Source organism: Solea senegalensis, linkage group LG9 (assembly GCF_019176455.1).
Source record: "Solea senegalensis isolate Sse05_10M linkage group LG9, IFAPA_SoseM_1, whole genome shotgun sequence".
Lineage (NCBI taxonomy): Eukaryota > Metazoa > Chordata > Actinopteri > Pleuronectiformes > Soleidae > Solea > Solea senegalensis.
Window position 1 is genome coordinate 1,023,642 of NC_058029.1, and position 15,775 is coordinate 1,039,416.

General features: G+C 42.3%; 1 protein-coding gene across 2 annotated transcripts; it reads left to right on the plus strand.

Annotated features, from left to right (window-relative positions):
* Positions 1-56: 56 nt before the first annotated feature.
* Positions 57-1,283, plus strand: bola1 (bolA family member 1). 2 transcript variants are annotated; one of them, XM_044033892.1, is made up of 2 exons: positions 57-140; positions 552-1,283. In XM_044033892.1, exon 2 carries the CDS (start codon positions 565-567, stop codon positions 1,015-1,017), a length of 453 nt encoding a protein of 150 aa, XP_043889827.1. In that variant the 5' UTR covers positions 57-140; positions 552-564; the 3' UTR covers positions 1,018-1,283. The 2 variants fall into 2 exon arrangements, with proteins under 2 accessions (XP_043889827.1, XP_043889828.1); XM_044033893.1 differs by having other exon boundaries at positions 105-167.
* The last annotated feature ends 14,492 nt before the right edge of the window (positions 1,284-15,775 follow it).

The window sequence follows — 15,775 nt, forward strand, 5'->3', positions numbered from 1 at the left end:
CGTACGTTTCTTTTCTTTTCTCTTTTCTTTTCATTGACAACACTCCTTACCAATAGGTGGCGGTAAAGCGCGAAGACGTAGTTTGCCAACCACAACTACAACTCAAAGAAGAAGAACACTTCCGGTTGACTCTCCCGCAGGTAAAAAGCTAAATGATCGTATTTCATGTTAGACTTTACTTCTCCAGTCGTTGTGTTAATGTAGCGTTGAACGTGGACGGGTTCGTCATGTTAGGTGGATCAGAACCATGTGAAGACAACGTGATATTGTCTTCGTTTGCTGTCATGTTAGTGCTGTTCTACAACGAAAGCTAATTGCTAATGCTAGTAAGCGCCAGTTATAAGTTATCGTAGTTATAAGTCATGTCACCAGCTTATGTATAAGTGAAAGTGTTCATTTGAATCATTATTTATTATATAGTTTAATGGTTTTGCTATAACAAGTCTTCATTGTCTTTTGTTTAAATAACTTAGATAATTAGCACTATATGTTTGTTGTCAAGACAACATTAGCAGTGACAGAATACGAGTGATTGTCGTGTCTCCTTGTAGCCACAGCCTCTTGATGCTGCCCAGTGTTGTCCACTTGGCTCGGCCCGTCTCCATCCGTCTCGCCTTTATGCGGCCTCTGGCCCACTTCAGACCACACATGGACCCAGACCCAAGCCGCCCTGTTGAGAGGGCTATCAGGACCAAACTAACCAACGCACTAAAGCCGGATCACTTAGAAGTTCTTAATGAAAGCCACATGCACGCTGTGCCCCCTGGTTCCGAATCCCATTTCCGTGTCCTGGTCGTGAGCTCCCAGTTTGAGGGTCTGCCGCTGATTCAGCGTCACCGTATGGTTAATGAGACTTTGAAGGATGAGTTGAGTTGCCGCATTCATGCACTGGCCATTCAGGCTAAAACTCCTGCACAGTGGGGGAGTAACCCTACACTGGCGAAGAGCCCACCGTGCATGGGAGGGTCGAAGGGAGATCACACTGTGGACCAGAAACTCAAGACTGGACAAGAATAAGTCGAGACTGGGTCAGGATCCACAGATGGCTTCTGGGAGGATTTGTTTGGGTCACCCACAGTACCCCTCTATGCCACACGAGGGAGCTGGTTCATTTTCCACTGCATACAACAAGTCCTTTTTGTAGCAGTATATTCTCTTAAATGTAACATATTTAATATTTAACTGTCAAATTAGTCTTTGTTGATCGCTCTCTCCCAACAGGTGGATTGCCAGCAAATGTAGTAGTGACATACTGTACATTATAAAGATATATATATATGTGTATATGCGTATATATATGTGTATATGTATATATATGTGTATATGTATATGTGTATATATATGTGTATATGTGCCACTGTCACAGTGTTTGTGGTCTTGAAGGCTGAAACAAATACATGCATATGGACCAAGAGTGTGTTTTACTTTTGTTTCTCAGTCCTCTAAAGCATCCGAACTACATTTAGCAGAATCCACACCATTTGCTACATGAGTGGGTGCCACTCCCACATGGTAACAAAATGGCTACCACCACGAGGTAAACACATCACAAAACAAATGAAAGTTTGTGCTTTGACACAAAGGTAACACAACAGCCACAAACCACAGTAACACACAGTAACACACAGTAACACACCAAACCCAACAAAAGTGAAGTGACACTAGCGCAGCACAAAATGGACACTGGTCGACCAAAGTTACTGAAATGAATCAAACAGACTGAACTGGAAGGTCAACTCCAAAATATGTGAACGTTTTACAGAAATGAAAGTTTAAAATAGTCTGAAAGATTCTCATTTTTTCCTTTTGATTTAAAAAAAAAAAAGTCATTCTCAAACTATATTCACCCTGTTTTATCTGAACTGCAATGTGATGGGAGTTAATGAGGGAGGAGAAACACTAAAATACTACATACAGTATACACTATACTATACTATATAACTGTTCATCAAGCAACCAAGTCAAGGCATCAAGTAAGTGTAAGTCAATGTTTGTGAGATATTTATTGACCTACATGTTCTATGTCAATGTTTAACGTTTTTTATTATGGAACGTTTTTCACACCTACAGACACAACACGTGTTATAAATGACAGAAGAGAAAAGCGGTCTGTAGCAGCTCATGGTGGCGTACGGTGATGATGCTGCTGCTGCTGCTGCTGCTGCTGCTGCTTCACTTTCCCATGAGAAAAGTGAAGTCAACGTTTTAAGGTTGGCTCACTGGTGCTTTCATTACTCATTCATTACTTAATAAAACACAAGATAACACTAATCATGTTACACCCATCTGCTGTATCTTTCTTTATGTTCTTTTCTTTATCTGCCATGGACCCTTTTTGTTTTTAGAATATCTAGACAAAAGAATGGCAGTATAATTAGATTAGATCAGAGTTAGGATGAGGGGGAACACGCCTCCCTGTTCTGGTCTATAACAATCCCCCGTTTATTGTGTTGAATATAATTCAAAGGACCAATAAATCACTTCCCATAGAAATGTTTGTGTGGAATATTGATTCATTCAAAGTGCAGTTATTGCAATGTAAGAATGAAACACATGTTCAGCTAATTATACTTCATCTATTAATCAAATGAGATGTCTCACCCTAACCCCAAATGCAATGTCAGTACCACTGACTCAACACATGGGGGCAGTATGTGCACAAATGTCAGGACAAACTAAAACGCAGCGAATACGTTGATAAATCCAAGATTTCTTCATTAAAATTAGAATTAAAAACACTATTAATCCTACAATTTTAACATTACTAGTAGTTTCACTGCAACAATCAAGTACTTATTAATCAAACTACATGGCCAACTATTTAGATAATTGATTCATCGCTTATAGAAAAACAATTTGACTTACTTTTTAGCTTCTTACATGTAAATATGGTTATTGGATATTTACAACAACAACAATAACAATAATAAAACAATACATTTTGGGGGTTTGCAGCGATATTTTCTGACATTTTGTGAGCCAAGCAACTGATTGTTGAACCAAGACAGATAATTATTTAGTGTAATAAGTTATCTGAACCAAATATTTATCAAGACAAAAAACATGATAAGAAAAGAATGGGATGCTGTGACAAGAGGAGGGTTAGATAAATGATGCTGAGCAGACACATGATTTATCAGAATAAAAAAAATCACAGAGACGAGGAGTGAAGAGGTCTGAATGAATCGCAGGAAGGGAGACGAGGTTATGTGGAAAAGAGCCAACGAATTGTCTCTGAGACGCGTTTTTTACAGAGCAGTGATCCGTTCACAGGATGATTGATGACTTAGTTCTGTTTATTTATTTATTTATTTTTTACCACCTTTAAAGGTAATTATACTGGATGTTTGGAGATATTTTGGGACTGTAAGTGAGAAGAGGTCACCGAACAGGCATTTAGCAATCACGTTGTTATGTAGCTCTTACAGTATAACGTCAGTTCTGCACAAAATGTTCAGTAGCTGGTGCTTTATCTCAAAACGATGCACTTTTCACTCTGTGTGTGTATATTTCCATCACAATGAATGACTTCCTGTCTGAGGAAAACAACCCAAATAAAAGTGATAAAACAACAAGCATGTGTCCACAAACGTTGGTGAGCGTCTTAATCACCTGCCAGATGAGTGTTCTCCATCTATGTGTCCAAGAATGACAGCTCTAAAAAGCTATTCAGAGCCATTGTTGACTCATGAGGCCTTCAGTGGTGGAATGTGGTGTCACCTCAAGGTAACGCATGTTGTCTTCTACAATTATTCTCCGCCTGGGACTGACAGCCTGTCAGGCCTCACAAAAGGCTCTGGTGAGGCGGGTGAACAACTGGTGTCGCTGGTTTGGAAAAAGGAAAACAGTAACACAACCACTTTATGACCCCCTGCCCGCCCATTAAGAACCAGTAGGCCTTAAGGGGGCAAGAAGCAAGGCTGTGGCTGAAAGAGAAAGCAATAACCTGGGCTGCACTGCCCCGGGACCCACAGACTGTCTCTGCTCCCAAGATTTACGTGTCACAATTCCAGGTGTCGTTATGATGGAGAGGAAAAAGACGTCAAGTCGTCAAGGGCGACGTGGTGGAGTGCACGGACTTGTCTTGTACTGTTTTACATGTGTCAGTAGTTTATCACCTATTTAGTCCGTGGCAGTTATACAGCAAAATAACAGCCGGTCAAGTCACTGTAATATATGATGACTTATTTACCTGACACAGGTAAAAAACACGAGCACTATAATTGAGTTGCGTTCCTCCCTGTTTCATGGTTGTTGTGTTGCTTTGACTTAAATACACGTTACCGATGCAAAGCAGTTTACTCACACACTTAAAGCAAGAATTTGAGCGTAGCCTACAGCAGCGCAATTAAGTCATGACACAGTTAAAGTGTCTCACTGAGAAAACTGTCTCACAAAAACAAAAGCAATGTTCCACTTATGCAACATTTACACAATCAAAAACAATCTGCAGTGTTGCTGCTTTCTCATTTGGATGATCGTTTTTAATCCAAGGTTTTTGAATGAGGCACTGACACACAGCACTACATTTGCCCTGCACGCAGCTGGAGACAAGAAATAGTCTGATGCTGTGTTCCGTTCACATCACAATTCGGAAGTCGGAGCCGGGAGTGATGTCACAACCCCACAAACAGAAATCCCAGTCAATCAGAAATACTGTTTGTATTTATATAGCTGTGTCATTATGGCACACAGTAAAAGTTTATTTGAAAAGATTTTACCGACAGTGATGATTTCAGTAAATGCACCAGGACATCGTACAACCACAGAACTGAAACTGTCATTGTAATAGTATCAACTCAAATTATATTTACATTTAGTTTAAAGCTAAACAGACATGATGTAAACTGTGTAAACCTTTAATTACTATAATTCAATATTACAGCAATTCTCTGCTTCCACAGTGGATTGCGTGTGCATATAATTAAGGTGTTAATTGGGTGTGTAACATAACACGATTGTTCACTTGTAGTATTGTGTATTGTTGATCTTATTTTGGGATCAATAAAGTCAAATCGAATCAAAAGATCATTTTTCAAACATCAGTATTTCTAATGTAACTGCATTGGCTGATTACTGTTGCAGTGTTTAGCATTTACTGTAGATATTAAGAGTTTATCTTTCTATTGAGCTCGTGTTCTGATCTACTGTACGGTTGACACACCAGGACTTTCTATCATGTCCAGACTCGAGCTGTGATGGATCTGTCTCCAGTCCCAGGTCTGGCCCAATGACCTGGAGGGTACAGGAGGTCAGTGGGAACCTACCTTGGCAGCGCTGGCTCTGCGTCACAGTCCGGGGACAGATGGTGCCAGGCTGGGCTGGGACCCCTGGCAGGGCACGGTTCCCGCGACCAACAGCCACTGATTTACGCTGTGACTCCGGACAGAGGGCCGGGGTGCGGGAGGTGCCCTTCGGTGCAGCTGACCCTTGCTGGTTGCAGGGTCATCCATCGGGAGGGACGAGCAGCAGCAGGAGGAGGAGGAGGAGGAGGAGGAGGAGGAGGAGGAGTGAGGAATGGGCTACGGCAAATGGGCGTCTGAGAACGGGTGGTTGTGTCATCCCAGGGGACTGGTTTGGTCCTCTGGCCCCCCGGTCAGCTGGAGGATCTGTAAAGCATGTGTAGGAAGAGTGGACTGTTAAACACATTTCATTTAAAGCCTCAGCAGCTGCAGCAGCTTTATTGTCTTTCACCAAATATACAACAACACACACACAAACACCAATACATTATTTATTTTCATATATTAGAAAACAATAAAAAAAGAACTGCCTGAAACACTGTAGGCCAGTGACCGTCCAGTCTGGTTGATTTAAGGTTGTGGGTTCAACTCCTGCCTCTGCTCGTTTACATGCCAGTGTACGCTGCGCTGCACATATCTGCGCTGTATGACATCCATGATGATTTCACCACATTTCAAAATAAAACTACTTGTTTTGATATGAAAAATGTATAAATAAACAATAATAAAAAAATGAAAATACACAAAGAAAAGTCACAATTACACAGTATCCTGTTGACAAACTGTGACACAAGTAACTAAGTCCTAAGTCTGATGTTACAGCCTCCGTCTGTGTTGCTTTTCATGGACAGAAATAATGAGCATTTGTGTTTCATTGAGCGTTTGTGTGTATACAGCAGCAGAGCAGGATTCATCCCATCAAACTGCTCCTTTTTTGTGTTTTCAGTCAAACTCCAACCTGTTTGCACTTTATTAGGATATGAAATAAATCACTTCCTGTGTGCAGCGTGGGACATGAACTCCAAACCCTGCTACACTCACGATGGCCCTGACAGGCTTCAGGGATGGATGGACACTTGTCTGTTATTAATATTTAAAGGTTACGGACTACACCTCGTAACAGCAACACCGTTAAAACGCTTCAACTCAAAATCATTAATCCTAATTTCAGTTTAAGAGTCACATAGACGCTTTTAAAAGCTCTCGTGCTGCTCTGGTGATTAATCTCTCCAAGGTTTCATGTTGTAAAAAAAGAAAAAGTTGAACTTAAGGTGATGGTAATAGGCTATTAGGCCTTTTAATTGGAAAGAACTACCCCCAACACTTTCACCATCTCTCTCACCACACAACCAACTAATGAAATCAATGAATAGCAGGATTGAAAGGGAGGACAAAAGCAGAGACAGGGAGAAGACAATATCCTTGTGTGGAAGAATTAGTTACACTCAGTAGTCTAAGTATTCAAAGCACAGAGCTGAAAAACACAGAAAGACAGGGGGGGAGAAGGGGATTAAGAGAAAAGTCCACACAGGTGGGTTTGCTGGTCGGGAGGAGAGGGGGGGGGGCGGGGTCACATGACAGGACGTTACCTCGTTTGATAAACAACAGCCGGGGCCCACAGGAAGGAGGAAGGGAGTTATTTTATAGGCGGCATTAACTGCCTCACCACATCAGGTATTCATTATGGTAAATCTCCCAGGTGCTGTCCGACATCTTAGGAGGTTTGATTCCGACTGATAGATGTGAGTGGAGAACCAGAGGACCTCACAAACCGAGACACAATCTTACACCTGAGTGTCTGATGACATGAAGCTTTAAAATTTCAAATATAGTTTCACTTAGAATGATCAGGTGAAAACAGTCATAAATCATACGGTTCTGTGATGATTCTATTTGATTTCACTACTTATTCTATTGCTGTTTTTCTATTTCATTGCCTTTTTATAATTCAAATTTGATTGATTGTCAACCGATGAAATGAAAGAGGTCTTTTGTCTCTAGATTGTCGTATATTGTACTAATTCATATACATTAAAAATAAGTGTATAAATAAGTCATGATTTTCATACATTTTCACACATTCATCATTATTATTCTGCCTCTTTCTCAAATGACCAAAAACAGAGATGAGCTGCTTCTTATGAGGTTTGTGACAAATCAGCTGACAGCAGTGTGTGTGTGTGTGTGTGTGTGTGTGTGTATCACCTGATCACAGCAGTAAGTCATGGGAGTTTTTCCTGGGGGGGTGTTCAGACATGGGGCTGGTTAGGCTGGTTTGTGGGCCAGAGTGCACAGGCCTGAGCCCGGAGCCCGGAGCCCGGGGCCCGGAGCCCGGAGCCCGGAGCCCTGCACACTCACTTACTGACACGCATGCTGCTTCCCTTCCCTTCCCTTCCCTCCCCTCCAGGGCACTAACCAGAGGAGTGTGCATGTCAAGACAGATGGGTCACAGATAAGACTGTTTCAAGGCCTTCTCTCTGGCCTCCCTCTTTACCCTCTTTCAACTCCCTCTCAACCTTTATGCTCAACCTCTCTGATCTCTCCACTTTGAAACTGTGTCTCATTCCAATCACACCCCCTCCATCAGGGGTGCTGTCAGACATTTTGGACCCCGTAAAAAAATATAGGGCCCCGACTGCACCACCAACAGAGACTAAACAGACCCGATCTGAGGCTGCAGTGATTCTATTGAACTGACTGTTTTAAATATTAATGTTAACATTAAAAATGCTATTGCCTGAGACAGTTTGCAGTGATGCAGGGTTGAAAATAAATATTCTACCCAAGTAAAAGCAGATTATTTAAAACTGCAAAACACTTAGATTAACACAAGATTATATTGTATTAGCAGCCTTTAAATAGACTTTTCTGACTGGAAACTAATGTGTTTTTGTTCCAACTGCTCACTCTCTTGCTCACATCAGTGAGTCAGTGAGTTTAGTTTGCTGGGAAACACGAGCTGCTGCCTGGTTTAGTGAGTTTGTGTCAAATCTGAACTGAGGATTTCCAACACAGAATTAACTAATCATCACATTTGAACTTAATGACGGAGGCAGCCGTGCAGACCCGGCTGCAGAAACAGAAAGTTTTATTTACTTTAGGCTGAACGATGGCTCTAATTAGATTATCTAATTAGTTGTAAGCACTATTTAATGCATTAATGCTTCATACAATATGCTTTATGTATTATTAATGCTTAATACTCGTGATGCTTCAATCTCAAATGTTGTTGCCAGTTTCACTGTTGTGTTTTCTGTGCAATGACAATAAAAGGAAGTCTAAGTTTAAGTCTAAGTCTAATAATACAATAATAATAAAATGTAAATAATGTCGGCCTAACAGTACACAGAAGCAAAACATGACAAGCTGGTGCATTGGATCCTGAAACCTCCCAGACACAAGTCTGCGACTTCACCTCAGTCAAAAGAAGATTTAACGTTTTTCATTCATGACGTGTTTTCGATCGCAGATTTAAACGAGAATAAAAGACGCAAACGAAGACGTCGCTACACAAAAAGTCACTAAATCACTCTCTTCATCCAGAACCACAGCTCATCGGTAAAACCCAGGTTGTGAACATAACTTCAGTTGCCAGTTGGAAAAGCCTGTCGAACAGCAGAACTACAGGAAGCACACAGAGCGACAACGTCAATACACCTTCACCTTTCATCACTCGCAAAATCCAATCCCTTCTTCCTGAGGCCATAAAGAAACATGCTGCTCACAAACACACACACACGTCACCAATGAAAATAAGACGCATTGGCTGAGGTTATACAGCAGTAAACGTGTCACGAGATATTGTAGACATAAGCAAGTGTAAATGACTGAGGGCCACGATGTGTCAATACAGCCACACTTCAGAAAACCTGCACTACCCCTTTAATGAAGACAGGTTCATGGTTTATCACATACAAAAATACTTTATCATCAGACATGTTTATACGACATTAGTCAAACACAAAGTAAAACATGTCGGTCGGACTGAAATGGCACTAAAACTATGTGATGATGATGTGACCGGGAGTTGAGCTTCATCTGCATGTTTCCCTTCAGACTCATGTGCCACACTCTGGATTAACCTGGAAATAACAAGTGTATCTGTACTTTACTTTGTTATTTACACTCTTGACGTTTACGCCACGTTTCCAAGTTTTGGAAACTTGGAGCCACACTGTTAGCCCGAATATAGACCTTCTGCGGGCCACATGGACATGCTGGCTAGGTAGCCTCAAGCTGAACTGGAAACCACCGACACTAACAAGCCAAAAGGGGGCGTAGTGGTGGACACACATCATTCAATAAAGTGATTCCCCACCTGTGTTTGTACAGTGAGACAAGGACAGCTCGGCCTACCTGTGCAGAAGTGACTAAAGTGTACAAGGTGGCCCCCGGTGGGCTGTGATGGAACTGCAGGTGAGCCACAGAAGGTCAAACAAACAGAAACATATTCGTTTCCAGCTTTGTAATTCAATTTTAAAAAACATAAATGATTTTATCTGAGTCTTAGTCACACTCTGTGAACCTACAGGGTGATGGTGGCTCAGTGGTGGGGCAACTTGTCTGTGGATTTCATCCCTGGCTCTGTGTCCCAGTGTGTGAATGGGTTTGACATTTGTGTAATATGCTGCATATACAGTGTGAACGGGTGAATGGCAACACCTGGATTCCAAGTTTGAGAGCTCATGTGATGGAGAAAGAAAAGCTCTTTGATCACAACGGTGGCTGAATATTATTTTGTGAAGTTTAAGTTTGTCCTCCTCACTTCTACGGCACTTGTCCACGGCACAGTGCATTCATAAACTTCCTGTGAACTCTCTTGATTCGCTTCCATTCAACACTTTAAACAGTCCGTCTTGTGTGTTTGAGCTGATCGTGCGTCATATTTCCTCCTGATTCCCTAAAAACCTTCCCACAGTTCCTCCTTCACTCCCACATACTCACGGCTGAACCCTGACACATGACTTTCCCTGCCCTCGACTCCTTCCCCTCCTTCCTCAGCACTATGTTTCAAAAAGGATTAACTTCCCTTAAATCTGAAATACTCAGCACTATATGATCACGCTTACGTCTCCTGCACAGGCTGAAGCTATGATCGTGTCACAATGTTATATATATTATTGATTATATATATTAAATGGGTTGACATGTTAAGTTATTCAAACACCTATGTTTAGATTATTTTGTGGAATTTGAGTAACAACCCATATGGACTCACAACAGATCTATGAAGCATATAATATTCTTTTTTTATATCATGGTGACACACTCAGGAATCTACACTCTGACAGGAAGGAAATAAGGTTTTTAACTGGAGGGTTGCTGGTTCAAAACTGCCCCCTCGGGGTAAATATTAATATTATACTGTATATTATCACTTATCTCAATCTGACATATACAGATCTGAACTTGTTCATTCAAACTTCCCATGTTAAATTTAAATTGTAGCCAAATCCATAATCTGGATCAGATGTGGATGAAACTTAGTCTGATGGCAGTGTCTGATCCTGCATACACACAGACCACATTTCACCACATTTCAGACAGAAATATGATCATTGTTAACTGTAGACAGGAAGTTACAGATCAACTCAAGCGAGTGAAAACATAACCTCCCAGGTGGAGGTGAAAATACCATAATAACCTTCCAGCTTAATGTAAATCCTGTAATTTGAGTGAATGAATCCTCTGCACCTCTTCTGGGCTCTGTTTGAAGACTCGTGTTAATTCATGATTGGTGTGTATCATACAAGTGGTCCCGGGGTCTCGGGGTCCCGGGGTCTTCTTGCTGCAAAGGCAGTGTAGAGTAATTATTACATTTAAAAGTATATCTTATTTAATGATCTCTGCTCCTGGTGTGAACGACACATGTAAGCCAGACGAAACCAGAATATCTCTGTAGTGTCACAGTTCACAGAGTGACTGAATGCTGCAGAATCACAAAGTAGGGCTAACAAACACTAACAACATCGTGTACTGCAAAGAAACTAGTCTAAAAGAGATCCAGCAAATAATAAAACACTTCAATATCAGCACAGAGCGTCAGTGATGGAGAGATATTTGCTGTGTATAAAACTGGTCCATCTGATAAAAGGAGCTCAGGACCGAGCGCTGTGATCCCAGTGCATGTGTCACTTAATAAACTGTGGATTCACTTTAAGAAACAGCATTATTTTACAGTGATCCTGCCTAAACTGCAGCTTTGAAGTCCGATTGTTGGTCTGTAGAAGTTATTCATTCATTCATTCATTCATTCATTCATTCATTCATTCATTCATTGTCTTCATCTTCCACATAGGAGCTGACATGTCACTGACATAAAGCGACAGGCGGGGTAAACCCTGGGCAGGGTTTATGTCATTAGCTCTCACACTACCTCCGCATGTCATTGGACTGTGGGAGGAAACCTCTGTTCTTTTTGCTGTAAGGCGACAGTGCCAGCCACTACCCCACCACGTGCCCCCTTCTTAAAGTTAATTGACGTAATTGTTGGGCAACACCTGGATAGTTTCTGTGTATGTGAAAGAATCATTGATTGTGTCGCAGTTGCTGCAGAGATGATGACTCACTGATGCTCCTTCCATCTTATATTAACCCATAAGCGATATTGTTTGGACTGCAGTTCCGGTCAAAGGGGTCAGCGACACGCGAGGCCACTGACCGCATGGTTAATCTCAGCTCCTCCAGATGCACCCGGCGACTCAAAACTCGGACTTCCACAAAACGTGAGCTATTGTTCGTCTGTCAGCTCCGTGATATATTCTGTCCTACGCTGCGCGGACAAAACAGACCCCGGCGATTATACACCGCCTGCAACACCGCCAGCCCGGGTGACTGTGGACACCAGGCAGCTCGACCTCGGGGTCTCAGCACTCTTTGTCTCCGGTGACCTCTCTTTCTTTTACCCCCCCTCTGAACCTAAAACCTCTGTCCTCCCAACTCCCCCCTTCTTTCCCTGCCCTTCTTCTCCCACACACACACAGATAAAGAAACGGGCCCCATCCAGTTTATTTTACTAGCACTTTGAAACCGGGGGCCTTTTACAGGGGGAAACGGAGGGGAAAATAATAGGAAGGGGTTTTAATTAGGAGAGTTATTAGGGCTCAAATAAAACAACAGGGTCAGGGGAAGCGTCAGGTCATGTGGGAGTGTGTGGGCTTAGATATGAGGACGTCATCATCTTTGGTTTGACCCTCACATACGGCGGCGCGCGGGGTCAGGGTGTTGTGAAGGGGTGAGTGTGTGTCCAGAGGGTGCAGATGTTTACATGTGATCCCAGTTTCTGATCAGTACGTATAGTTCCAGCTGCAACATCCTGGACTCTTTACCAGCTCCACACTCAGTCGTACCTCAGCGAACGACTCCCCTTTTGTCGCGTTCTCTTTCCTCCACTTCCCCTCTTCCTCTCCTCCTGAGTGGCTGCTCCCTTCGGCTTTCTCGCTGTTTACCAAACACACTGACAGCCTCCTCCCTCCTGGCTCCCTCCTTCCCTCTCTCTCTCTTCCTCACTCGTCTTTGTTTGTGCTCATCTGAGTAGAAAGTGGCTCCTAACTAGTGGTGACGGTGCTGCAGGAGGCCTTAACTGTGCTCACGGAGCTGCTGGCACCGCAGCCACCTCCTCTGGGGGTTTAGAGAGCATGAGAAAGGATGAGGAAGAGGAGGGGAATCCCCAGACTTTACCACAAAAGAGTGCCTGCCCTGTGATCAGTGGAGTTCAAACAGCAAATCATCAGAGGCCGGCAAAACAGACATTTTTCAATGTTTAAAATAACACACAGCGGAACATGTGTGGATAGCACTGTTGCCTCGCAGCGAGAAGGTTACCAGTTCTGAGTGGAGTTTGCATGTTTAGACCATTTGTTTGCATGGCTTTTCTCCTCAGGTCCAAAATAACTCTCACTTGACATCGACAGTGTAAAGTAACGTCTTTTAGACCTCGCGTATAAAGCTATAAAGTTTTTAAGAAATTAGAAAGAAAACATTGTAATGATTAATGATTTTTATGCTACAAAATCAATCAAAAATACACGTTAGAGATGATGTTACTACACTGTCCTTGTCCCAGTAAACGAGCACTAACAGGGAAACGACTCATTGAATGAAGTCTGTGTGACTTCACTACGCTCGGTGGCTCCTTTCAACTTGTTAGTATTAGGAATTTTCTGGTTGACCTATAATGTCACTGACCACACAGACGAGCCAACTGCTGGCTAGGTGGTAGCATTTATAATTTATATTATATAGCATTTATAATTTATATAATATGCCGTCATCTATTAACTTCAGAATATTACATTCTCTGAGGTGACAGAGGATTCACTTTAGTCTCACTAAATGTACTGACGGGGATTGCGCCGTGTTTTTCACGCTGTCTTCTTCGTCTTTTCTTTACTGACTTCTTCAATTATTTCCAGGTCAAAGCCGGAGGTTAGGAGCTGTGGAACAGGGTGCCGAGGCCAGTCCGGGTCAGTTTGAACCCAAACATGCAAGCAATTCAACTCGCAACTGCATTCTCTGGGTGTGTTAGTCCGACTTTGAGACATCGTGTAACTCCTTAATGACATTATTCCAACACCGGGGGCCACATCCAGTGCACTCCTAGTGCTGGTCCCGAGCCCAGATAAATGCTAAGGGTTGCATCAGGAAGAGAATCCGGCGTAAAACCTTTGCCAAATGAAAATATGTGGAACAGTGAAAACAACTGAAGATGGAGCTGCAAGGCAGGAGGAAAAGAAGAAGACTGCAGAGACGTTCATGAATGTTGTAAAGAGGACATGAGGACAGTAACAGAGTACTAGCAGAGGACACAAGGGATAGGACAAGATGGAGTCAGACAGTTTGTGGTGGTGACCGCGAAGAGAGAGAGCGTGTTAGAACACTGCCTGTTTGTAGAATCTATGCTTTTGGTCTGACCTCGTTGCCAGGACGGCATGTGTTTTTAAGACGCTCTCTAAAGCTGATGGGAATGAGAGATTGGGATTGAAATCCAAATAACAGCGTATATTCAAAAAGCAGTATTTGGCACAAAGGGATCAAGCTTTTATCTCTAAATGTTTGCATCAGTCACAGTCAGAATCCACTGATTAGAGCCCCACAGAGGCAGAAACCAGCAGACAGATGTGCCAGACAGATGTGGACGTGTGTGTGTGTGTGTGTGAGAGATGGGGGTAAAAGCGTGCTGCTCAGTTAGATGTAAGTATTATAAGTGGCTTGCTCCAGGATGACCAAGTAGGTCAAGAGAATCAAGGCGGGAGTGCAGGGGAGCACAAAGCTGTGAGGGGAAGGTCAAGCGTGAAATCCCTCTCTCCTCGCCACTGTGACCCCCCAGGGAGATCTGCTGGACACGCACTGAGGCGTGTGTACGTGTGCAGTTGTACCGGACTGGAATAAAGACATAGGTATGATATGTGGCAGTCGTGGTCACTGTATCAGAGACCAAAGAAAAGTAATGTCCTCAAAAAGCTGCGCTACAACACATACACACCTGCACACTTACCGCTGCAACATTGTTTTATTGAGTTCAGATGTTTTAGCAGTTCATTTGTTCCCTCCTTCAAGGAGCTTATGTTTACCTGTAAGTTTGTCCTGCTGTTCACTACTTCCTGTCTCAATCTGAATTGTTTATTATTTATTATGGGGCGATGATCACTCAAGTATGTTCCCATTCAATTTTGGTAAGAATTTCTTATATTGGGTAAATAAATAAATACATAAATGATTCATCTTCAGTAGGAAGTCCCTCTATCAAGTTGAGTACTGCACATCTCAGTTACATGGTAACATATGAGGGTGGTTGTGTTGTGTCATGCTTGTGTACGACGGTAACACAGAAGCTATAAACAAGTAAATAATGCTGAAGTCTTGGCAGAGGTTTGTGTTCTCTGAGTGTTCTGAGAGCTCGTGTTCATGTTTATTTATCTGCTCTCTTCATATCATGTTGAGTTCATTTGTACGACCTTACATCTCTCCAAACAAGCATTGCCAGTTTTGATGAACTCAGCCTGAACTTAGACATGGTTCACAATGTTGACTGAGTGAAACCCTAAGGGAAGTTTTTAGAGTCTGCACTCAGGCTATTGTAGTTCAAACTGTTTAAAATGTAAGATATTTAACGTTGTTCTTTCTCTCTCTCTCCCGGTTTGAGCTTTTCCTCCCTCTCCTGTCTCTCACTCTCACCCTCTCTTTCTCTCTTTCTGCAGGATACCGTGACTCCTGGGCTGCAGGATCCACATCCATTTGCAAGGCTATTAGTATTAGTATCCAAGGACTGTGTAACAGCATTCCATAATTTTAAAGACGCTGCACATGTTTGCTTCTGTCAGATATTTCATCTTTTTAAAGTTTGCTTTTTTCTCTCTTTTCTCTTCTCTCTATAATATTGTAAACTGTAATTATAATATTTCTGCTGTACTATGTCAAGTCTCTTGAGATAATGCATGTTGCGATAAAATAACATTTCTAACTAATGGAAAACAAACCTGTTCCAGGTATTACTTAAATCTGTTTCCACAGACATATTATGGGGGCGTGTC